This window comes from Notamacropus eugenii, chromosome 5 (genome assembly GCF_028372415.1).
Source record: "Notamacropus eugenii isolate mMacEug1 chromosome 5, mMacEug1.pri_v2, whole genome shotgun sequence".
Lineage (NCBI taxonomy): Eukaryota > Metazoa > Chordata > Mammalia > Diprotodontia > Macropodidae > Notamacropus > Notamacropus eugenii.
In genome coordinates this window covers 199,898,287-199,922,411 of record NC_092876.1, presented here as the reverse complement: position 1 = coordinate 199,922,411, position 24,125 = coordinate 199,898,287, and the positions used below count along the sequence as shown (strand labels likewise).

Sequence of the window (24,125 nt, the reverse complement as noted above, 5' to 3'; positions counted from 1 at the left end):
GACCTGGAATCAAGAAGACCTGACTTCAAATTTGACCTCCGATATTTACTGGCAGTGTATTCTTAAGCAAGTCACTTAATCTCTGTTTGCTTCATTTTCTTCAACTGTAAAATGTGGCTAATAATAGCATATTATTATAAACCTTCCAAGGTGATTATGAGGATCACAAGAAATCATTTTTGCAAAGCTTTGAGCCCAGTGCTTTGCACATAGTAGGTACACTCAATAAATGATTGTATCTTTCCTTCCTTCCTTCCTCATGAGTGGGGATAAGTCAGTTATCTTTTAACAGCAAATGGGAGCAGCTGGAGTTATGGTTTCATAAGGTCTTACCCACACATACACCCCCCAATTATTTAACCAAAATTCATTGCAAGACTTTAAACAATTCTTTAACCTCTTTTCAGTAGTCATTCTTTTTCTTCACAATACTTCTATCAGTAGATATAGTAAAAACATGATTGTAGTATATAAACATGGCAATAATTATAGTAATAGTGTAAAAATACCATGAGTGACATGAAACTGATGCAGAGACACAGGGACAATTAGTAGAGAACCTCAGAGGACCTTTTTATGACACTGTGTATATACACTAAAGTCTTATCACCCTGAGATCATGGGTTTTAAATGTTTGTGAATGCAGGGTACTCAAGTTGGCAGCATGAGAAGGAAACCTATATGAAGTTCCTAGCATATTTGACTGTTCTTGTGGGGGATTTCTTATCTGTATGTCACACCATCAAAAATGTTTAGAATTTAATGTTATAACACTCTAAATAAGTCAAATCAAGTGTTTTCCTCAAAACATTGCTCTGTATAGGTAAGTTCAGTGAGGGAATAACACCAGGCACATCCATAATACTTTCAATCCCATACAACTTACCAAGTACACATACTCATATTTTAAGGCCTGGAGAAATGGAAGTCACTTGCCTTGGGTCAGGGTTTTCAGACAGTGTCCATTGTTGTAGTTCCAGATTCTTAAACACCCATCTCTGCCACCAGTGACCAGCCTGAGGTGGAATTAATGTTTACTCATTAAGATCCAAGATCGAGAGGTTCAATGACAATTCTGAGTCAAATAGACAATTAAGAATGAGTGTACCTTCTCCCACTGGAATCAAAAGTCAAGCAGGTGATTTCTGCATTGCCATGAGCTCCAATAAATTCAGACAACAACATTCCTGTTTCAGAATCCCACACTTTGATCACCTATGTAAGGGAAGAAGAAAAACTGAGCAAAATTTTTGAAATAGGGATTACAATGATTATGGATATAAAGGGAATTTCCATTTAAAGATAAGAATCATGGAGGTCAATCAGAAGACTTGAATTTAAAATCCATTTCTGACACTTTATAGCTATATAACTCTTGGTAAGTCATTTCAATTCTCTGAATCTTGGTTTTCTTATCTATAAAAATGGGGATAATAACACTAGTACTACATACATAACATCCATCATGAAGTTATTGTGAAGCAGTTAAAGCACTATGTGAAGGAGCTATTATAATATAAATATGAGTTATTATGATTCAACAAATATCTATTGAATTCCTATTATGTATCTACTACTAACACTAGGTGTTGTTGGGGGAATATTAAAAAAAACAAATGGCCTTTATACTTTAAAAGCTTAGAATCTTGTTAATAACACACTTACATAGTGCTTGAAATTTAACAAGATGGTTTTCTCGCAACGGCCCCATGAAATAGGTAACGCAAATAATCCCAATTTAACTTAGTATCCATTATCCCCCTTTACTACAGTATCTTCTAGACAGATTGGGCTTCTTACTGTTCTTCTCACATAATATTCTTCTCCCAGGTATGTTTGTCTTTCCAAAGAACAAGTTTTTACATTGAACATTTGTATATCATTTTTATTTCTAATTCATTTGTTTTCCTCTATTTTTACCATTATGTGTTTGGGTTTCCTTTTTGTTAGCTTTTCAATTTTTAAAAAATTAATATTGGGTTCATTAATTCTCTCCTTTTCTGTTTGTTAATGTATGTTTTTAGGGATATAATTTAAGAGTGATTATCAATAGTAACTGTTGCTGTTTCCCTCCCAACTTGATTTAGTTGTTTTTTCTCTGACTCATTAAAGGGGCCATTCCCTGGCTACTTAAACAGTTCTATTCATTGAAAGGGCATTACCTCACCCTAAGTGATTACCAAAATAGACCTTGGCCTAAGGGACCCAGGTCTCCCATTGCATTCTGGGCCATTTCTAGTCATCCTGATGAATATCTGGTCACTGGATCCAGATGGCTCATGAGGAGAAAGAGAGGCTGGTGACTTTGCACAGCCCTCTCTCACTCAAAACAAAGTCAAGTGCAAGTCATGTCATCATTTCTCTGATGGCATGGTCTTCTTCAGCAACAAAGGATGAATGCAACAATTTATCCTTTTCTAGGACTTTCTAGGACTGCTTTAGCTACATTCCAGAAATATGATGTTCCTTTATCATTGTCATTTTCTTTCAGTCAATAGGCAATAATCAAAAAACACTAAGTAACCTACTCTGTAACTATGCTAAGAACTGGGGATACAGATACAAAAAAGAAAGTCCCTTCAACTAGTTGACAATCTAATTGGAGAAGACAGCACACAAAAGCTGAAAGGGAAAGGACTCCATCTGAGAGCATAGTGGAGAAGTCATGAAGTCCCAAAGTAAAGCAGTCAGCTGGAAAATGAGGTGTCTGTCCTGAGTTTCCTTCTTAAATAGGTGTTTTGGAATTCATTTCTCTGCCTTTTAATCAGAAGGGTAGATGACAGTGATGAGATGGAATACTAAGGGTGATTCAATCTTGCAAGTCAAGAAGTTTCCCCATGATGGGGTTCCTGGAGCATCGTGGAGAAGTCAGGGAAAGGAAAGAGGAAAAGAATAAACTTTTATATAGCACTTACTATGTGCTAGGCACTGTATTAAATACTTTACAGATATCTCATCTGGTCCAAGAAGTACCAATGTAGTGCAGTCAGGTGGGAAATGATTATTCATTTTTTACAATATTCAGTGTTCTATTGATTTTATTCTTTAACCTATTTGTTTTTAGCATTTAATTGTTGTCTCTATTTGCATTTGTTATTTTGTTTTTGCTCCCTGAACTGATTGCTAGTTTTATGGTTAACAGTCTACAAAACAAGTGTTTACTGTTTCTGCTTTTTTTTTTACATTTATTTGAAATATATCTTTGCCCTAACATATGGTCAATTCATGTTCTACATGAAATATATACATTCTTTAGCATCTCCATTTAGATGATGCCTTAAATCTTTTTTGCTCTAATTTCTCAAGCAATTTGTTCAATTCTCTCTTTTGTTTGTCTTTCTGTTGAATTTGTCCAAAAGTGAGAGAAGGGACCATAAAGTCTCTAGCTATTATTGTATAGTTGTCTATATCTTGTCGTCATTCAGTTAATGTTTCCTTTATGATTTTAGATGTTAAAGTATTTGAAACAATATTGATGCTGATTGGTTGCCTATGGTTCCTTTCAGGAGCATATAGTTTCCAATATGTAGTTTAACTCTATTTATGTTTTGAAGTTTTGTTTTTGCTTTGCCTGATACCATGATTACAATCTTGATTTTTTATTTATCTAAAGAATATCGATATTGTTTCACCCCCTTATCTTTATTCCAGGCATATCTTTTTAGTTGTATTTCTTGTCAGCAATACATGATGGGATTTTGTTTTTATACAGTTTGTCACTTTAATTTTATCAGGTTTTTTAAATACATTTACACTTAAAGTTATGGGAATTAGCTCTATATTTTCCTTCATTTGTCTCTAGTATTGGGTTTTTTCAAATTATGATTTTGTTGTTCCTCTTCCTCTTTAAAGATAGTTCTTTATATTTTCAGTTATTTTTTCTTAATATTCTTTAAAGCTACCCTATTTCCATGGGCTTGCTTCCTTTCACTCTCAATCCCCTCCCCGGATGACCTCACTTTGTTTGCTACTCTTTTCCTAGTTTTGAAGTTTCACTTAACTTATTCCTTTTTCTTTCTCCTTTTTATTTAGTTATCTAATTCTTATCTTCCCCTCTTTTTCCCTCCCAGTTAAGTAGAAAAGTAAAATCCCTCTCCTTTCCCCATTTTCAATTTCCTTTGTTAGTTTTTAAAATTTTTCTGTGTCTTTTCATAAAAAGAATTTTTTTCCTCATTCTCATTTTCTGTCTTTCTATTTTAGGCTTTTATTATGCTATTCATAATCCTTATATCTATTTATTCCTTCTTTAGTTTCTTAATACCTGCCTGGTAGTAAGCACTCTATAAATTCTTGTTGGCTAAATGAATGTATTCTTTGTGGAATTAAAGCTTTCAAGGTACTATTTTGAAATCCCTATTCTAAATAATTTCCATCTTATTTCTTTGTAAATCTTACCTCTTTTTTTTTCTCTTATGTTTCACTTAGCAATACCAATTCATGTAGGAGATAAAGAGGTTAGCAGTATTACCCCCTGGTAGAAAATGTCCCTGATTGTAAGCTTAATTACTATCCCTAGTATCCTCATGACAATTTTTTTTTCCCATTTGCCTGTCTTCATCCATGCCATCTAACCCTTCTGGATGTCAGAAGTTCTGTTACCCCTTTTCCTGTCACAGGTTGTTGTCAGTGAAGGCACAACACTTAATAACAATAATAGTTAGTATTTATATAGTCCCTACAATCTCACTTGATTCCCATACAACCTTGTGAGGCAAGAGCCATTATGATCACCATTTTACAGTTGAGAAAACGAGACAGAAATTATATCATTTGCTCAAGGTCATACAGCTAATAAGTATCTGAGACTGAATTTTAACTCAGACTCCAAATCTAGCATTTTATCTACCTAGTTTCCTCTTTTGGAGGTAGTGGTCCCTCAAAGAACCAAATCCTTTCTAATTATAGACATTATAACATCCCATCACTTGCACAGGTTCCCAAAGTGGATGGTAGCACCCCCTGGGAGGTGCTGGAATGATCCAGGGGAGGTGGTAGTAACCTTGGGTGATGCAAATTTCATTTAAAAAAATGTTAAAAGGTTAAATAAAGTAGATTTACAGGGGGGTGCTGAGTAATTTTTTTTTGAAAAGGGGGTGGTAGGCAAATAAGTTTGGGAACCTCTGTTAGAGTACCTTTCTCCTATGGGAGTGCTCTTCAGTGGGATTCTTTCTGAATTGAGATTTCTCCCTTCCCCTTCTACTTCAATCCTTCCTTTTGCCACCTTACTCATTCTCCAGTGAGCTTTTCTTCCCTGAGAGATTACAAGAGTTACTTCCTCTTCATTGTTTATCACTGAATTCATTAGAGTACATCGCATTTGCTCCTATATTTTACTTTCCATCTTCTCTTTTCAAGTACTCTCTCATTCTGTAATTTACTCCCATTGAAAAACCAAAAACAAAACATTGTTCTACCTGTTGATGAGGCATTGTGAGGTTTAGTCCATGGTGTTTCAGGTCTATTCTTTTACCATAACTTCTGTTTAAGTTTTGCATTCTTTTTTGTCTCCTTCTGCACTTTTAGAAAGAAATCTTGTACAGGTCTGTCTTTTGCTATTGCTGCTATTGTTTTTAGCCCTATATGCTAATAAGTCTTTGATACCTGGATGTCTCAAAAGAAAGTACACATGGCATGCTTTTAAGCTTAATCTGAATTATTAATATTTTCTATATTATTTTCTTAAATCTAGAAATCAACAAAACAATAAAGCCAGTCTTGATTTGTAGCACTTGCTGATTTCCAAGGTACAAATGCTTATGTTCAAAATTAAAAATTGTCTCTGAAGAGATTCGGTTGAAGCTATACACCATAACCCATAAATATCTTTCTCTTTCTGTTTTTTCCCTTCTTTTTTTCTGGGATTAGTTATTCCTTTCTCAGATACTATATTTGCTTGCCTTTTTTTTTGTTTATGTCATCTTAGATGTTTGCAAACCACATAATCTTCTAATGTCTTTTTATCTAGGAATATTGCAAATGCTTTTCTTTTATTAAACATCTATATTTTTCATTAATTAGTAGTTTCAGGTTTGTGATTTCAGGTATGTGATTTTTTTAAATATTGTGTCTGAGATCACTTGCTCTTTAGAACATTGTATCTCATTCTCTCTTGAGGTTTCTTGTGAATGCAGAATAGTCTTGTCTTAACTGGATTTCCTTTGCTTTATATTTTTAATTGCTTGGTTTCTTTTTATTTTATTTTTGATTATTTATTTATTTTTTGTATATTTATTTGTTTGTTTGTTTCTTTATAGTTTTCAACATTCACTTCCACAAGATTTTGAGTTTCAAATTTTCTCCCTATCTCTCCCCTCTTCCCACTCCAAGGCATCATGCACTCCAATTGCCTCTTCTCCCAACCTGTCCTCCCTTCTATCTGCCCTCCTTTCTCTCATGACCTTCCCCTCTCCTTTCTTGTAGGGCAAGATAGATTTCTATACCCCATTGCCTATATGGCTTATTTCCCAGTTGCATATAAAAACAATATTTAACATTCATTTTTAAAACTTTTGAGTTCCAATTTCTCTCCCTTCATCCCTCCCACCCATCCATTCCCACTGAGAAGACTAGCAACTTGATATAAGTTATGCTTGTGTAGTCATGCAAAACACTTACATAACAGTCATGTTGTGAAAGACTAACTATATTTCTCTCCATCTTATCCTGCCTCCCATTTACTCCATTCTCTTTTTTGACCCTATCCCTCCTCAAAAGCATTTCCTTCTAATTACCCCCTCCTCCCATTTGCCCTCCCTTCTATCACCCCCTCCCTTCCCTCCTACTTTCCTGTAGTGTAAGATAGATTTTCATACAAAATTGAGTATGCATGTTATTCCCTCCTTAAATCAAATCCGAGGTGAGTAAGTTCCATTCTTTACATTTCACCTCCCCTGCTTCCCCTCCATTGAAAAAGCTTTTTCTTACCCTTTTTATATGAGAGATAATTTACTGCATTCTATTTCTCCTTCTCTCAATACATTCCTCTCTCATCCCTTTATTTTATTTTTTTTAGATATCATCCCTTTATATTCAACTCACCCTGTGACCTCTATGTATATAATCCCTCCAACTATCCAAATACTGAGAAAAATCTCAAGAGTTACAAATATTATCCTTCCATGTAGGAATGCAAACAGTTCAACTTTAGTAAGTTCCTTATGATTTCTATTTCCTGTTTTACCTTTTCATTCTCTTTTGATTCTTGTGTTTGAAAGTCAGATTTTCTATTCAGTTCTGTACTTTTCAACAAGAATGCTTGAAAGTTCTCTATTTCCTTGAATGGCCACTTTTTCCCAGGAAGTATTATACTCAGTTTTGCTGTGTAGGTGGTTCTTGGTTTTAATCCTAGCTCCTTTCACCTCTGGAATATCATCTTCTGATCCTTTAATGCAGACATTGCTCGATCTTGTATTATCCTGACTGTGTTTCCACAGTACTTGAATTGTTTCTTTCTAGCTGCTAGCAATATTTTCTCCTTGACCACGGAACTCTGGAATTTGGCCACAATGTTCCTAGGAGTTTCTCTTTTTGGATCTCTTTCAGGCAGTGATCAGTGGAGTCCTTGAATACTTATTTTGCCCTCTGGTTCTAGAATCTCTGGGCAGTTTTCCTTGATAATTTCATGAAAGATGATGTCTAGGCTCTTTTTTTGATCATGGCTTTCAGATAGTCCCATAATTTTTAAAATGTCTCTCCTGGATCTATTTTCCAGGTCAGTTGTTTTTCCAATGAGATATTTCACATTATCTTCCATTTTTTCATTCTTTTGGTTTTGTTTTGTGATTTCTTGGTTTCTCATAAAGTCATTAGCCTCCATCTGTTCCATTCTAATTTTGAAAGAACTATTTTCTTCAGTGAGGTTTTGAACCTCCTTTTCCATTTGGCTAATTCTGCTTTTGAAAGCATTCTTCTCCTCATTGGCTTTTTAAATCTCTTTTACCAATTGAGTTAGCCTATTTTTCAGGGTGTTATTTTCTTCAGCATTTTTTTGGGTCTCCTTTAGCAAGGTGTTGACCTGCTTTTCATGCTTTTCTTGCATCTCTCTCATTTCTCTTCCCAGTTTTTCTTCCACCTCTCTAACTTGATTTTCAAAATCCTTTTTGAGTTCTTCCATGGCCTGAGCCCATTGAATATTTATTTTGGATATTTGGGATACAGAAGCCTTGACTTCCGTGTCTTTCCCTGATGGTAAGCATTGTTCTTCCTCATCTGAAAGGAAGGGAGGAGATATCTGTTCACCAAGAAAGTAACCTTCTATGGTCTTATTTTTTTCCCCTTTTCTGGGCATTTTCCCAGCCAGTGACTTGACTTCTGAGTGTCCTCTCCACACCCACCTGGCCTCCAGATCCGCCCAGCCAGCGCTTGGGGTCTCAGATTCATATGCTGCTTCCCAGCCTTAGGGCTTTGTCTGGGCAGGGCTGCTATTCAGTGTGAGATTAAGTTCAGGTGCTCAGGTGGGGGCAGGGCCACCTCTCGGGCTCAGTTCTCTCAGCAGGTTTATGAGGAGACCTTCAACAATGGATCTCATCTCCTGCCTGCTTTGGGAGCTCCTGTCCCCTGCTGCCTCCACTGCTGCTTCCCGAGGGGCCCGAGTTATGGGGACACCCCACTCCTCTCTCACGAACTGAGAAGACCCTCTCACTGATGCTTGGCACCTGTGGGTGGAGGGACCTGTGGGGCTACTGGAGATTCTGTCCCTGAAGTGCCTGGTCCAATCTGCTCCTCTCAGTGCCATGCGGCCAAGGCAGGGCTGGGCTCTACTCCAGGTCTGGTGCATGATGGACCTTTCATGTCAGTTTTTCATTTCTCTCTGGAACAGAAATCTCCTCCTCTCCGTTGTTCTGTGGCTTCTGCTGCTCCAGAATTTGTTGGGAGTTCTTCTTTACAGGTATTTTATGGGCTGTGGGTTCAGAGCTAGCATATGTGTATCTTGCTACTCCACCATCTTGGCTCCTCCCCCAGGAATCCATTTTTAAATTTTAAAAAGTATTCTGAGCATACCCACACAGAATTAGCTGTACTATTAATATCAATTATTGAAAAAATAAATGATGACAAAAAGCTACTATGATTCAGTAATATCTTTAAAGTTTTATTTTATTAATCAAAATATCTACATGAATTCAAAAATAGTAATATGTATATGAATGAGACAGTATTCACTGTGCAGAAGGTATGTTCACTTAGGTATAATACATATTGAGTCACACTACATATTTTGTTAGAGCTAAATGGAGATCAAAATGAAAATCTTGTGTGCATATATGGATTCACAGATCCCTTGTTCTGAAAGAATGAAAGCTGGAGACCTTTGGGTTCCATGGGGTTCTTAGTCTTTAGAAAGTTCTTACCCCATAGGAACTCTATAGAAGCCAGAAATCTTCAGCCCTCAGCCTTTTGCTTGAGGACCACTGCACTAGACCACCCTATTTCTATAAAGGTAATACTTAAGGCATAAAGCAGTATATGACACAATACAATTGTACACACCCTCTACTTCACAACATTAATTGGTTTAGCAAAAAAAAGTATTTAAAATGTGTATTAAGTGAAATAATTACAAACAAAACATTTGGCTGTAGTGATTCACTTTCTCTTGTTAGCATGGTACAGTAAGAAAGGCATAGAAATTTGAGTTACAATGACCTGCCCAAGGTCTCTGGACCATTTTTTTTTATCTGTAAAATGGAGAGGTTGGACTTGCTGAACAACTCTAAATCTATGAGCCAAGTGTTGAGTCCATAAGCACCATGGGCAACTATCTGATGACATCACAGTGGACTTTGATAGTAGTGCATTAAAGGCATCATGGAGAAACTACTCTGTTTGAGACAATTCCTTTTGGTATCATACTTGTAAATGCCCAAATATATGTTACCACATAAAGTATCACATAAAGGCAGGAATGATGAGAGATTGGATAATCTAGGATAGTAAGGGAAGGCTTCATGGATGGAGTGAGACTTCAGAGAGGTCTTCAAAGTTCAACAGGATTTGGATAGAAGTGAAAGAAGAGGGACTTTGAGGCAGAATAGAAGTGTGAGAAAAGGCATAGAGGAAGGAATGAGCATGGTGTCTCTATCTGGGGACAGTGAGCAGACTTTCACTAGAATGGATGACACTTATTAGACATAGTGAGAAAAAAATAGCTTATTATGTTTACCAGCTCAAGAATGTACTGGAAAGTAGTGGCTCTGAGATATCTTGGGATGGAGTCATGACCTCAAATAGACTCTTATCAACAGCTTAGATAAACTATTGATAGAATTAATAAAAAATGTGATGCTTATTGACATTACTGTTCTACTAAGTGAACATATGGCAAGAACATATGCAGAGAAAATAGAAACATATGTTGCTCGGGAGAGGAGCTGAAATAAATGGAGACCTCGGCAAAGCCAATTTTTTTGGAAAGTAGGGTACTTAGGTGTATACATGAAACATTATAAGAAGCAAGACTCATTCTATATTGCTATTTATTCAAAGGGAAGGACTTTTAGCTGCCTGCCACAAAAACCACAAAATAATTTCAATGAGGGGTGACAAAAGCTCAACCTAAGTAATTAAACCTACCCTAATCAGTACTTCTGCCCACTGCTGTCCTTCAAGCCTCCATATGTCCCTTCTGACATCTCCAAGCTGTTGAAGTCCTTCCCTTCCTTCAAGGCCCAGCCCAGGTGACACCTGTTCCATAAATCCTTTCCTGGTACCCTCAGCTAGAAGTGATATCCCCTCATTCCTCTCTAAGCTGAACCCTGGACTTCATTCCTCAGAAACTTCTTCATCCTGGAAACTCACTCCAGACCTGGAATTTGCACACTGGAAGTATCCACCATCCCTGTAGCCTCTCCCTCTGATTAAATGATTCCTTCCAGAACTTCCATTGAAAGATGGCTCCTAGACCAGTCATGTCTTCATTTGGTTCCAGGCAGTACTTCGGACTTCAGACATGGCCCCCTAGTCAGGTTCCCTTCTCTCCCACCCAACCTACTTGCTTTTCAGCTTCGTTAAACGTCATCTACCATTAGAATGCAATCTATCTGAGGGAAAAGCTTGCATTTGTGTTCCTACTGCTTAGCCCATAGAAGTGCTTAATAAATGCTGGCACTGCTTTCGGTTTTTGTCTTTCAGTTTCTCCTTACTACCCTGTTTGGATCTTTCCTGTTCATTTATATTATTACTTGGATTGTAGCTATCTATGAAAATGTTTTTATTTTAATATTTTTGGTTTAGGGAAATAGGATTATTTTTAATAAAATAGTTATTTATGTTATTTTAAAAATAACAAATATTTTACATTTTTTTTCACTTTTATTTATAATATGGTAAAGATTGTTAGATGTAACCCAAATAAACAAAAACTCTTTTTAAGAGTATAAAGAAGGGCTCAACAATTTTTAGAAGTATAAAGGAGTCCTGACGCCTACAATTTTAAGAACCTCTGCACTATACCATATTGTTTCTCTAACGCATCTGTTGTTAACTAAATAAATAAGGTCTGTAAAAAGGGAAATTTTCCCAAATTACTTACTGCCTCTGGTTGTCACTGACATGGTGGCCACAGGCAGAAAAGTAAAATCTTTGAAAATCGCACCTTCTGTTTCTTTTTTATCCTTCACAGGAGGATAAAGGGGGAGCTCATAGTAGTTGCTTAAGAAACAATTTCTTGGTTTCCCTTGCTTTAGTCTCTAGGTCTTCATGCTTAGGTTTCTAAGAGGAGGCTTGGCTGTGATAGTCTATGCTGGCTACCTGCCTCCCTTACTCAGAGATATGATTACCATTTTTGGAATGACTGGATACTTACAGACCCTTCTGAGCAGCTAACCACATGTCCAAATGTCTTGTTGTATATGCAGCACACTACAGGTTCCTTGTGAGAAACCACCAGGTGAGTCTCAGGGCGAGCTCTAGTTCATGAAAAACAAAATTAGGTCATGAAAACTAGAACCAATCTGGAGGCTGCCTCCCACCGTCATTTTTATTTTGTGGCTTGTGTCACCCTTCCACCCACCTCCAAAATGAACTAGGCAGAACTGGGAGCTGAGAAGATTTCTGCTTTAGGTACACTGTGCTTGGTAAACAGTATGAGACAAAAATATGAATTATAACCTTTCTCCCCAATCTCTCTCTCTCTCTCTCTCTCTCTCTCTCTCTCTCTCTCTCTCTCTCTCTCTCTTTCCTCTCTCTCTCTCTCTGCTGGTGAAACTTTAAGCAGACACGAAAAGTGATGTCTACAGAATCCAGGTCAAGATTGTTATACTGACTGAGAAAAACTAGTCAAAGGCTGAGGCCAAGAAAAGGTTTGAGCAAAATGCCAGTCCAGAAAGGTAGGTTAACCAAGCAAGTCTTAGGTTAACAAGGCACAATTTGAAATATGTCCTCTTAATCATTAATAATAGCTTGTATGTATGTAATCCTTTAAACTTAGCAAAGCATTTTAACATGCTATCTCATTTGATCCTCACAACAACCTTGTGAGGCATTATAATTTTACATATGAGGAAACTGAGTCTGGGAAGGGTTAAGTGACTTGCCCAGAGTCACACAGACACAGTCAGTGTCTGAAGCAGAATGTGAAATCAGACCTTTTGACTCCATTGTCCCACTTAGCCTCCACTGTTGAAGTGGAGTTCTGATCTGAGTGTGGAAGGAGTGATCTGAAAACATCATCAGAAGGGAGGAGAATGGGAAGCATCTCATAAGATCATGTGATCATAGACTAAGAGCTAAAAGGGACCTGAGAGGTCCTTGACTCCAACCTCCCCATTTTACAGATGGGAAAAGTGAGGACCAGGGAATTGAAGTTACTTGCTCAGGTCACATATCTAGTGTCTGAGGCAAGATTCAAACCTTGGTCTTTCTCACTCCAAGTCAAGTATTGTACTCACCGTACCACACTGTCTTCTAAACATATAAGGACATGTATGCAGGAAGAGAAATACCCTTGAGATATGTATCCGTATTAAGTCCATTCTTCATGACCAGACAGAGCTATATATGCTCAGTAAGGTATATCTAGTTTCCCATTACATTACTCTGCAGGGTCATAATGGAAAAGCAAGTCTGGACACCACAAAATAGGCATGATCCCCACACCCTCCTTCTCCCTTTATGAATCACATGATTACCACACCCTCATTCGCCCTTTATGAATCAATAAATGCATTAGAATTTTGGATGAGATGATCTGCAAAGGTGTATATAGTTCTAAATCCTGTGAAACAATGACACGCACTTGGGGAAAAGGGTAACCCCCCAAGAGGTTCTGGGGCAGGATGGGGAACCTGTGGCCTCCAGGTTACACATGGCCTTCTATGTCTTTGAGTGTCTTCTATGACCTTTTGACTGAATTCAAGTTTTACAGAATAAGGGTTTTGTTCTGTGAAGTCTGGATTCAGTTTAAGGGCTGTACTTGAGGACCTAGAGGGTCCATGTGGTGTTGAGGCTTCAGGTTCCTTACCCTTGGTCTGGGCAATTCTACATGAGTCCCTTTCTGTTGCCCCATTACAATTTCTACATTATCACTAGACCTGGAGTCAGGAAGACCTGAGTTCAAATCCCACCTCAAACAGTAACTGTGTGACCATGAAAAAAATCACTTAACCTATAAAATGGGAATGATAAGATCATCTGCATTAAACAAATAGCACTTACCTTCCAGAGTTGTGAATATAAAACAGACTCATATCTGTAAAATGTTTATAAACTTTAAAGTGCTATGTAAATGCTAGTTATGTTGATGATGGTGGTGATGATGATGATCTGATTACTAATATCTAATTACTGAGATCAAAGCTCAGGCATTCTAATGAAATGATCCTTCTGATTTCCTGTCCCCACTCTGGAGAAAGGAATGTGATAAGGTTACATTTCTGCTCTTCTCTAGGATTATATACTTATTTAGGATATGGAACAATATTGGGGAGGGCGAGAGAGAGAGAGAGAGACAGACAGACAGAGACAGAGACAGAGAGACAGAGACAGCGAGAGAAACAGAGAGAAAGAGAGAGAAAGAAAGACAGAGAGAGAGAGAGAGGGAGAGACAGAGAGACAGAGAGAGAGACAGAGAGAGAGACAGAAAGACAGAGACAGAGAGAGTGAGACAGAGACAGACAGACAGAGACAGACAGAGACAGACAGATAGACAGACAGAGAGAGACAGAGAGAGAGAGACAGAGAGAGAGACAGAGAGAGAGGAAGAGAGAAGATGGAGAGGAAGTAGAATAATCAAAGAGAGGAGGCATGAGGTGGAATGAGGGTTAGGGGTAAGATCATAGTGAGAGGAAAAGCAAGGACAGGAAGGTTTAGATGGAAATGAAAGCATCAATTGGCAGCTGACTTTTGACACTGGAGACTGAGACTGTGTCAAATTATGCTGAAATAAGGTCACTTAGGTTCAAAAAAAATCAATCCACTGTCTGTGCTAGATGTCATTATCCCACGGAATAGATTGCCTGACTGAAGTTTGCACTTTTTAATATACTCTCTTGACATCTTGGTAGGATCCCAGCTTCAAGCGCTAATTTCCATGGTGATGTAGCAGTTAGACTGCTGGGTCTCTTCTGATAGTAGCAAATTAACATCCTTGGACTCTGAGATAAAATTAGGAAAGAATCTATTGATCAGATGCTATTTGTTTTTCTCATGTACAACATTTAGCCAAAGGTGTACCCTCCATCAGAGCTATAACTGGCATGGGGTGAATAGGGCTTTCTTTGTCCCAGACTATCATTATCTAAAGAGATCCTCAGGGAGGCCCCTGAGAAAATGTCTCCTCTTGCTTCAAGGTCCTCCACTGGTCTATGGCACAACCACCCCCAGTTCTATTTTTGGGATGCTCTTCTTCAAGCCCTACCCCTTTTTCTCCTAAGCTTCTTGCAGATCTGAGAAAAACTCTCTAACCTACCTCCCCCAAGGCAAATGCGTTTAAAAAGAGACTGCTTTCTATACCATCACCTGTTATCCCACACAGCTGTTTTTTCCTTAAGTGAAAGAATTCCTAGTTACCTCAATCATCTAGATGGATCACTTGGCCATTAGCTGGGTGATCCCTTTGGGTTGACAACAAGGACAGAGGAAGACAGCAGTGAAACTGAAAGCCTCAGGAGAGTAGCATATACCCAATATCCTCTGCAGTAGAGTTGACCTCTTTAGGCTGACAAGTCAAGTCACATACCTCATCTTTAGATGCAGGAGAGAGACAGAATTTGTGGCAACACACAGTGCTTTGATGCTGGACAGGTAGTGACAAGCTGTAAGCTCCCCCTGGATGCCACTGGTTTTGGGGCAGGCAGAGAACAAGCAGTTGTGGTTCTCGAGATCCCAAATCTGGGTAGGAAGACAGAGGGAGAGTGTCATCCAGAGCCACATGCCCCCAAGGGGGTGTTCATCTCAGAGGCAGGCACTTTGTTCCGGGAAAGGCCCCCACTGTGTTTCATACTTATGCAAAGCAGCCATCTGTTTTATGGTAGAGGTGAAGGTCTACCTCTGTCATAATTTGCATTCATAAAACCCCTTACTCAAAAAAAAAAAATCAAATAAATAAAAATGTCCCCTTAGCCCATGTGCATTGCAAATTGAACAGACTCCTGGGATTTTCTGTGGAGAACTTCATCCATGTTCCCACCTTTTCATCCCAAACTCTGGAGAATTCTTTTGCAATGCTGAGGATGCTAGGGAGTACCGATGTTTATATCTCTAAATCAATCAAGCAGTTAACCAATGCCCATTACATGTCAGGTACTCTGCTAGGCACTGGGAATAAAAACACAGTGAATGAAACCATTGCTGCTCTTAAGGTGTTTACATTCTAATGGGGGCAGGGGAAGGAGGGGACAAGTAGCTGCATTAGTATATATAGAATAAATGTAAAGAGAAGAAGTATAAATAAATAGAAGGCAACTCAAGATGAAGATCCAGTCTGTGCAGTCTCCTAGACCATATGTGTAATTTCTCATCATAAAGAAGTTATTAGATGACTGCCTGAAACTCTGGGAAGGATATTAGTGCTTTCTCTCTCTTTAAAGGAGTCTATGCAGAAATTCTTGATGCAAAGAATCCTCATCCACCTACTTGCCTCACACAGACTGGACTTTTAAAACTTGATATATTCTGGAAATATATTTTGCATGACTGCACATGTATAATCTATATCACATCTCTTGTTTTCTCAAGGAAAGGAAAGAGACAGGAGAAAGGGAAGAAGAGAATTTGCAACTCGAAAATTTTTTTAAAAAATCTATGTTAAAAATTTTTTACATGTAATTGTAACAAAATAAAATATAAAAAGAAAAAAACTTGATATATTCATTTTAATTTACTCCCCTCTAAGCATTCTCTCTGATTCAACCTAACCAGCTGAATCTCTTCCCTGACTACACACCATACTCTCATGCCTCTAGGCTTTTTCATTTGCTATTTCCAGCTCCTGGAATGACTTTCCTCCTTTTTTCCTATTCAATTTCCATTCTTTCTTTAAATATCAGTTCAAATGCCAACTCCTCTGGAAAGTCTTTCCTGGTTTGTCTCTCTCCTCCCCCTCCCCCACAACAATTTCCCCCTCAGGTTTCACATAACACTTTGCTTTGTAAATCTGATGAACTTAACATATTTACTCTTGAAAGGACCAGTGGATTGATACAGAGACTATCACACTATTGTCTAACTGAAGGCAGAATGGGGGCCTAGAGTTACATCCCTTATTTGTCCTCAGTTCAATACCTGAAGCTATGTTTTACTTCAATTGGCCAGAATATACTGCTGATTGAACTGGACTGTTGAGGGAAAGCTAGTACCTTATAGTTATCCGTGTTATTTTCTTATCTCTATGCAGGATTGGAAGCTCATTGAAGGCAAGAACCATGTTTTATCTAACTTTGTATTTCCCTCCAGTGCCTATCGCAGTGCTCTGTCAATAGATTATAAGGTCTTTGAAGCCAGGGGTTGTTTCATTTTTGCCTTGGTATCTCAGTCCTGGGATCCCCTAGCACAGTATCTGGAACATATGTAACTGATAAATACTTTTTGAAGGAATGAATGAACTGTAGATACTTACTACTTAATGCACAGTTTAGACTCTTAATAATTATCTGTCACAACTGCTATAAACATCTTTTAAAATATAGCTCCATGTGGAAGAAATTAAGTCATTAACCAAATTAAGGTGGCATGGAAAGTACTTTATTATCTTAGAGTACTATATAAATGGCTATCATTATTTTTATTATTACCAGTCATTTACACTTCAGTATGAATTATCCCACCAGCTACTTTCCTCAGAGCACTGAGGAAATGGGAATTTTGCTGGGATTGGTGGGGAGCTCATTTCAGAATACATAGTATTGTCCAGGGAGGGCAGGTCTAGGGGTGTGATGGTATCACAGTGAGCAGCCTGGGTGAAGGAAAGATTTGTGAAGAACAGGGAGAAAGTAACAAAGAGGAAGTAACAAAGATATACTTAAAATTTTACTCAGGACTAACCTTAGTTACATCCAAGATCAATATTTGAACAACTCAGGAATGGTCTTCCTGTTCTCACTCCCTTTCCTATACAGTAGCTTCTTTTTCAGTTGGTATTTTCACGTGCCCAGAAAATATCGAATAGGAACATAAGATCACTGATTTAGAACTGGAAGAGATCTCAGAGATTCTCTGGTTCCCATTCTCTTCCCTTCCCCTATTATACAGATAAAGAAGTCAAGGTCCAGGGAAATGAAGGGACTACTTACTCATGATCTCAGGGGTAGGATTCGAACCCTAGTCTTCTTATTCCAAAATCAGTGTAATATGATGCAAGACAAAAAAGTGAGACTAAAGATTCAAGAAATTGTGTGTACATTTAATAAGGCAAACAGCACTCAGGAAGCCCTTGTAAGGGGTTTCCATGAATTAGGAAAGTGGAACATATGGACTGAAAAAGCAATTTTTAAAAACCAAAGATGCCAGATTCAGCTGTTTGGGCCTTCCATGATTAATGTGTATTGAATAAGAATAATATATTAAGAAGCAACTTACACACCATATTTCAAGGATATGATTTCAGTGTATTTTAAATACATTTTAGGAAGTGATTCAAATGTGCCTGAATCATCATAGGCAAGATGTTAATCTTGTAATGATGGATACAGATTGGGAAAATATGGAAAGACACATGGGAAATAAAGTAGAATATATGACACCTACCCACACATACAGTTTTCATGATTGGAGAGCAAAGGCAATTTGGGGGAAAAAAACACTTCTTTGGAGTGTTTAAAAAATGAAGCTTTCAAATTGAAATCTGAAGGAAATTGTTAATGCCTTTTCATGCATTTAATTTTTAATGATCCTTATCAAAACAAAGTTTGCAAATCTTACCATATTAGTTATGTTTGCCCAAAAGACTGAGGGGGAAGTAGGGTTTCTTGCTATATTAATGAATATGTGACCTTGGACAACTAAATTTAGCCTTGCTATATCCTAGTTTGGGGCAGCTGTGTGGCACAGTGGACAGAGCACTGGATTTGGAATCAGGAGGACAGCTTCATGATTCAAATTTTGCTTCCAACACTTGGTAGCTGTATGACTCAGAGGTCAGTTTTCTAACTAACACAGAGTACAGAGGTTAGTTTTCTCTAGAGGGAGGCATAACTGTTGTATCTGAATTCACTAATATACCTGGGTCAGCTTGGGGAAGGGACAACATAGTTTATCAGCTTTCCTTTCTATCTTCTCCTTACACTCAGTTTACTTGCCAAGTCTGTGTACTATTGCTAAGCTCTCCCACTCTGTCAATTAGGTTGGGGGAGGAGGGAGTGCCATGAGCCGAGGTTGCTGAATTAGTCATCACTCTTATAGGGTTGAGAAACAGCTATGTGGTGTCAAAGACAGTGAGATCATAGAATAATGGGATCACAGACCTAGAGCTGGAAGAGACCTTAGAGGTCATCTAATCCAACCCCTCCTTTTACAGATAAGTAAACTGAGGTTCAGAGAAGGTGACTCACCCAAGGTTCCATAGGTCATAGTGTCAGAAGCAAGAGTAGAACCCAGGTCTTCTAACTGGATCCAGGGTTCTTTTTATTTCATCAAGCTATTTTTTCCAGGGCAGTAGAAGGGATCCTTCTTTAAATTTGCATGAATAAAAAAATAATCTGCTTCCTAATCAGAGGTAGTTTCCTCATCCTGGCTCATCACAGGTCCAGATCTTAGCCTACCACTCCACTCTAACATCACAGAAATCCAGTTGGTCATGTCAATATTTCACTGAAGCAAATTGTAACCTATGTAAAACTGAGAGCCTTAGAACCTTGTCCTAGACTAAGAGAGGTTTGGGGCAGTCAGCTGGCACAGTAAATAGAATGCTGGACAAGATGTCAGGAAGACCTGAGTTCAAATCTAGCTTCAGACCTTTACTAGCTGTGTGATCCTAAGCAAGGTTCTTAATCCTGCTTGCCTCAGTTTCCTCATCTGTAAAAAGAGCTGGAAAAAGAAATGGCAGTATCTCTGCCAAGGAAAACCCAAATGGGGTCAAGAAGGATAGACATGACTGAAACAATGACCAACAACAGCAATAGAGGTTTAGTCAATATTCCACTTCTGGAACACTGTTTCTGACTCTGGGAGTCAATTATTAGGAAGAGCATTTTAAGTTAGAGTACAATCAGAGGTGGGCAACCAGGATAGTGAAGGACCTTGAGTCTGTGTCTTATGGGAACTGATGAAGGGAAAAGGGGCTACTTAACCTGTAGAAGGAAAGATTTGGCAGGGTAGGGTAAGAAAAGACGGCCATTTTCAGTGTGAACATTTACACCTTGAAAATCAGGAAATGCTGCTAATTCAGGCTTCATTGATTGTCTAAATGTTAATAACACAGATTCATCTTTGAAGTGTTCCATCAATACATTTCCCCCCCAAGAAACTCAGTTGTTAAACATTTACCAGTACGTCATTGGTTGTATGTAAGCATTTGAAGGGCTATAATGTGGAAGAAATATTAGGCTGGTTTGCTTGGTATGAAGACACAAGAGTTTATAGGCAGAATTTCAAAGAAGAAAATTGAGGTTTGATATAAGGAAAACCTTTCTTCTTTTTTAGACTTGAATACTAAAACAAATATGTAATAAGAAGAGAAAACATTATAAACTTAAAGATTAAAAGTTAAATATAAAATAAGAAAAGAAAAAATGTCGTGTGTACAGCAGGATGTGAGAGGATTAAAAATATATAGCAATAAATTTTCATTTCAAGAAAGCCTCTATATTAAGGTGTACATAAATATATATATACATATATGTATATTACTATATAGCTACATGTTGCATAGTAAACCTTTCTGACCATGTTGTTGTTGCTGAGTTGTTTTTCAGTCATGTCTGACTCCTTATGACCCCATTTGGGGTTTTCTTAGGAAAGATGATGGAATAATTTGCCATTTCCTTCACTAGCTCATTTTACAGATGAGTAAACTGAGGCAAAGAGGGTTAAGTGACTTGTCCAGGATCACACAGCTAGTAAGTGTCTAACACCAGATTTGAACTCAGGTCTTCTTGACTCCAGGTCCAGCACTCTATCCACTGTGCCACCTCATTGTTCTTTCTAATCATAAGAGGTATTAAAAAATTGAATAGGCTGCCTTGGGAGATTTTTCTTACTAGTGGTCTTTGAGCAAAACTAGATGGCTACTTGCCAGATAAATTTTGGAGGGGATATCTTGTTCAGGTATATGGTTTTCTATGACAACCTCAAATCTTTTCCATTTTTGAAATTCTGTATATTTGTCATGTCTACCTTCTAGACTCTGAGGTCTTATATATCATCATATGTTTCTCAGTACTAGTAATAGTATTTGATAAATGTTGAATTGAATCTTCCTCTGACTGCCCCACCCCTAATCCTGGCAGACCATATCACAAACATGGACTAATGTAGGTAGCAAGGAATGTGGGGAAAGAGAATGATACAAACCCAGAACTTCCATTGGCAAACACTTTACATGACCTGGATTGATAGTGACATATTCCTCTGAGATAGCAGATTCTGTAGCTACCCTGCTTAATATTGTCAAGTTATGGCCACTGTCAGGACAGGTTCCCCCTTACTGGAGGTATTTAAGCAAAGACTGCGTTACTCATGGTCAGGAATGTTGGAATAGGGATTCTTTTCAGATATGTTTTCTTCTAGAGATGACTTCTGAGGCAATTAGGGGGTTGTCTCAATTTTTTTATGTGAAAGAGAACATATTATTGTTTTGATAAATCTCTCCATAAGAATGTGGTGTAGGCATTGTGGTGTGGGCAGTGTGGTGGGGCAGCTAGGTGCTACAGTGGATAGAGCACTATTCCTGGAGTCAGGAAGACCCAAATTCAAATTCAGCCTCAGACACTAGCTGAGTGACCTGGGCAAGTCACTTAACCTCAATTGCCTCAAAAAAAAGGTCAGTGTTGTAGAGTAGTTAGAGACCTTGCCTATGAGCCAGGAAGACCTGTGTGTAAGTCCTGCCTTTGACTCTGGGCAAGTCACTTCATATCTCTGAGCCTCAGGTCCCATATGTGTAAAATGAAGGAGTTGGGCCTCCTTATCTCTAAGATCCCTTACAGATCTAAATCCCATGTTCCTGTACTCAGAAACATAAAGTGAGAAGCAAGTGCCAAGTGAATAATGTTGGGTGATATTTGTGTCATCACAATCCCCAAGGTACAGTGGTATCTTTAAAAATTAGTGTCAAATAATGATAGGGGACTCCTTTGTCCTATGCAGAGTTAAAATTAAAAAAAAAACTCTTCTTTTCCCTCATCTTTTCATGTCTCCTCACATTGGATTTCTAATTGACTCAACAAACCTTAAATTCACTTAGCACATCCCTGGCACATAGTAGACATTTAGCAAATGTTTATTTACTTACTAGTTCTTACGTTCCTGATAAGAGGCAACATGGCTAACTAGTGGGAGGACTGAGCAAATACTGAGACTGAAATTCCAACTTTGTTCTTTACTATCTTGGTGACCATGTATAAGTTACTGAACTTCTCAGTGACAACTCCTTAAAATTGTAAGTTAGAGAAAAATTGCTCGTCTACTTCAGTGTAAGGAATTTCCATAGTGGGAAATTAACTGATGAATTCACTGCTCACCGCTCACTGCTCCTTACCCCACCTAAATGAGCTATGCACTGTCCTAGGTGCTGAGAGTTGAAAGAATGACAAAATAGCCTCTTTCCTCCAGAAATTTACATTCTAGGAAGAAATAGGACCTGTAGAAAATAGGACATTTGCAATTATGCAAATACAAAATTATGTATATATATTTATTACATATATTTAATTATATATATATATATATATATATATATATATATATATATATATATATATATATATATATATATATATATACACATATATATTTTAATTTGGGGTCAAATTCTCTGAAAGATCCCCTTTTGAGATTTCAACATATAAAGAAAGACCATAACTGGTAAGAGCCTTCTCTTTTCCTTGGGTAGTGCAGGTGTATACCAAAATGCCCTGAGAGCCAACTCCATGCATTAAGCCTAAGATGTCCCATGGTATTCATTCTCCAGTTGCCAAGTGGGCTTCCCTTCCACAACCCCTCCCTTCATTTCAAATGCTATTTACTTACATTGCTACAGAGAGACTAATCAAAGCTGACAATAGACAAGACCTAAACAACAAAGCACAGATGCTGATCTGTATACCTTACTATGTAGAATACAAAAAGGGGAAAGACCTTGACTGTATTGTCAGTAGACATCGAAAATATTCTCTTCTCCTCTGCTCCTATGTGGAGGTAAAACACTGGAGCTCGGTGGCTTTTCAGCACGCCTGTTGGTTTTCTAGAATGTAAAAAGAACAAACAATTGTATTTGTTTCACCTGTTATTTCCAAATGAAAACATCAGACTGGACTTGGCTCTGATCTGGTGTTTCTGTTCAGCCTGGAGGAGGGTTCAAGAGTATTTCATTGTGGAATAAAAGGACTGAAGCAGATAATACCCAGTTATAGCAACATAACTCAGTGTGAGATGAAGCCCTGAACTCTGTTGCGCCAACCACGGACAAGGTTGCTACAAAAGGCAGAAGGCCCAGGAGGTAGAGAGGAGAAGGTTGGCTTGGGCTGGATTCCAAAACAGGTTGTTATAACTTCACAAAGGCAGGTGTTAACAGTATTTAGAGAGCAACAGAAAAAGGCCAGTGGAAATAAGGACATCTGAACAAGTTGTGTTCAGTCATTTACCAAGAGTTTTCAACATGCTGTTGCACTGTTCTCAATGATATCAAGATATATGGGCTGGGTGGGAAGGTGGGGTGTGCTTCAACAAGAACAAAAGGAGTGGTGAAGGGAATCTTTTCTGAACAATGTGACTGGGGAGTGAGTTAATAGTCTTACGTTAAAAGCAAACAGGAACTTAAGAGAAGAAGAATATGGGGAGAGTAGGAGTAGCAGCTCTTACTCTATGGGGTGCATGATGCAGAGACATGACTTGAAATCTCTGCAATTTGTATAAATTTCAAAAGCTGTACTTGTTTGTTTTCAACTACACCCACCTCTCTAGACCGATTTATAGAACTAAAGAATTCTCTTTCTTCCCAACCCCCAAGACTCACAAGATATAAACTAGCAAATTGCTAGTTGGCATTTATTGAGAACCTGCTGTTCACACAGGTGCTGGGCGGCATACACGGAAGGTGTGGCTCTATCCTTGAGGAAAATTCATATAGGATATGACCATAATCACTCCCAATGGGGAGGTGGGAGCTTGATGACAAACGAGGGAGAACTGATGGCACTCCACCCCTTTCTGGTATAATAGCCCATGTGGCTACATGGCTTGATAGTGTCTAGTTGTGCCACAGAAGGCATTTTAGCAAAGACTGGACTGTTCCTTGTCAGGTAAGTTGGAGTGGGGATTTTTTCAGATATGTGTTGTACTAGAGATGACTGCTGAGGTAGCTGGATAGGGTAGCAGATAAAGTGCCAGGGCTGGAGTCAGAAAGCACTGAATTTAAAATCTGGCTTCAGACACTTACTAGCTATGTGACCTTAGGCAAGTCATTTAACTTCTGTTTGCCTCAGTTTTCACCTTTGTAAAATGGGAATAATAATAGCACCTACCTTCCAGGGTTGTTG

At 38.2% G+C, this 24,125-nt stretch overlaps 1 protein-coding gene across 4 annotated transcripts in view; it reads right to left on the bottom strand.

The window, feature by feature from the left end:
• LOC140505659 (cilia- and flagella-associated protein 337-like) overlaps positions 1-24,125 on the bottom strand; it is a 210,664-nt gene that overhangs the window by 49,600 nt on the left and 136,939 nt on the right. For all 4 annotated transcript variants that reach the window (XM_072611852.1, XM_072611854.1, XM_072611856.1 and 1 more), the window contains 5 exons: positions 22,726-22,831; positions 15,176-15,327; positions 11,804-11,906; positions 1,109-1,215; positions 937-1,016 (listed from right to left, as the gene is read on the bottom strand). In XM_072611852.1, the coding sequence (XP_072467953.1) occupies positions 937-1,016; positions 1,109-1,215; positions 11,804-11,906; positions 15,176-15,327; positions 22,726-22,831 (548 nt within the window). The remainder of the gene's footprint in view (positions 1-936; positions 1,017-1,108; positions 1,216-11,803; positions 11,907-15,175; positions 15,328-22,725; positions 22,832-24,125) is intronic.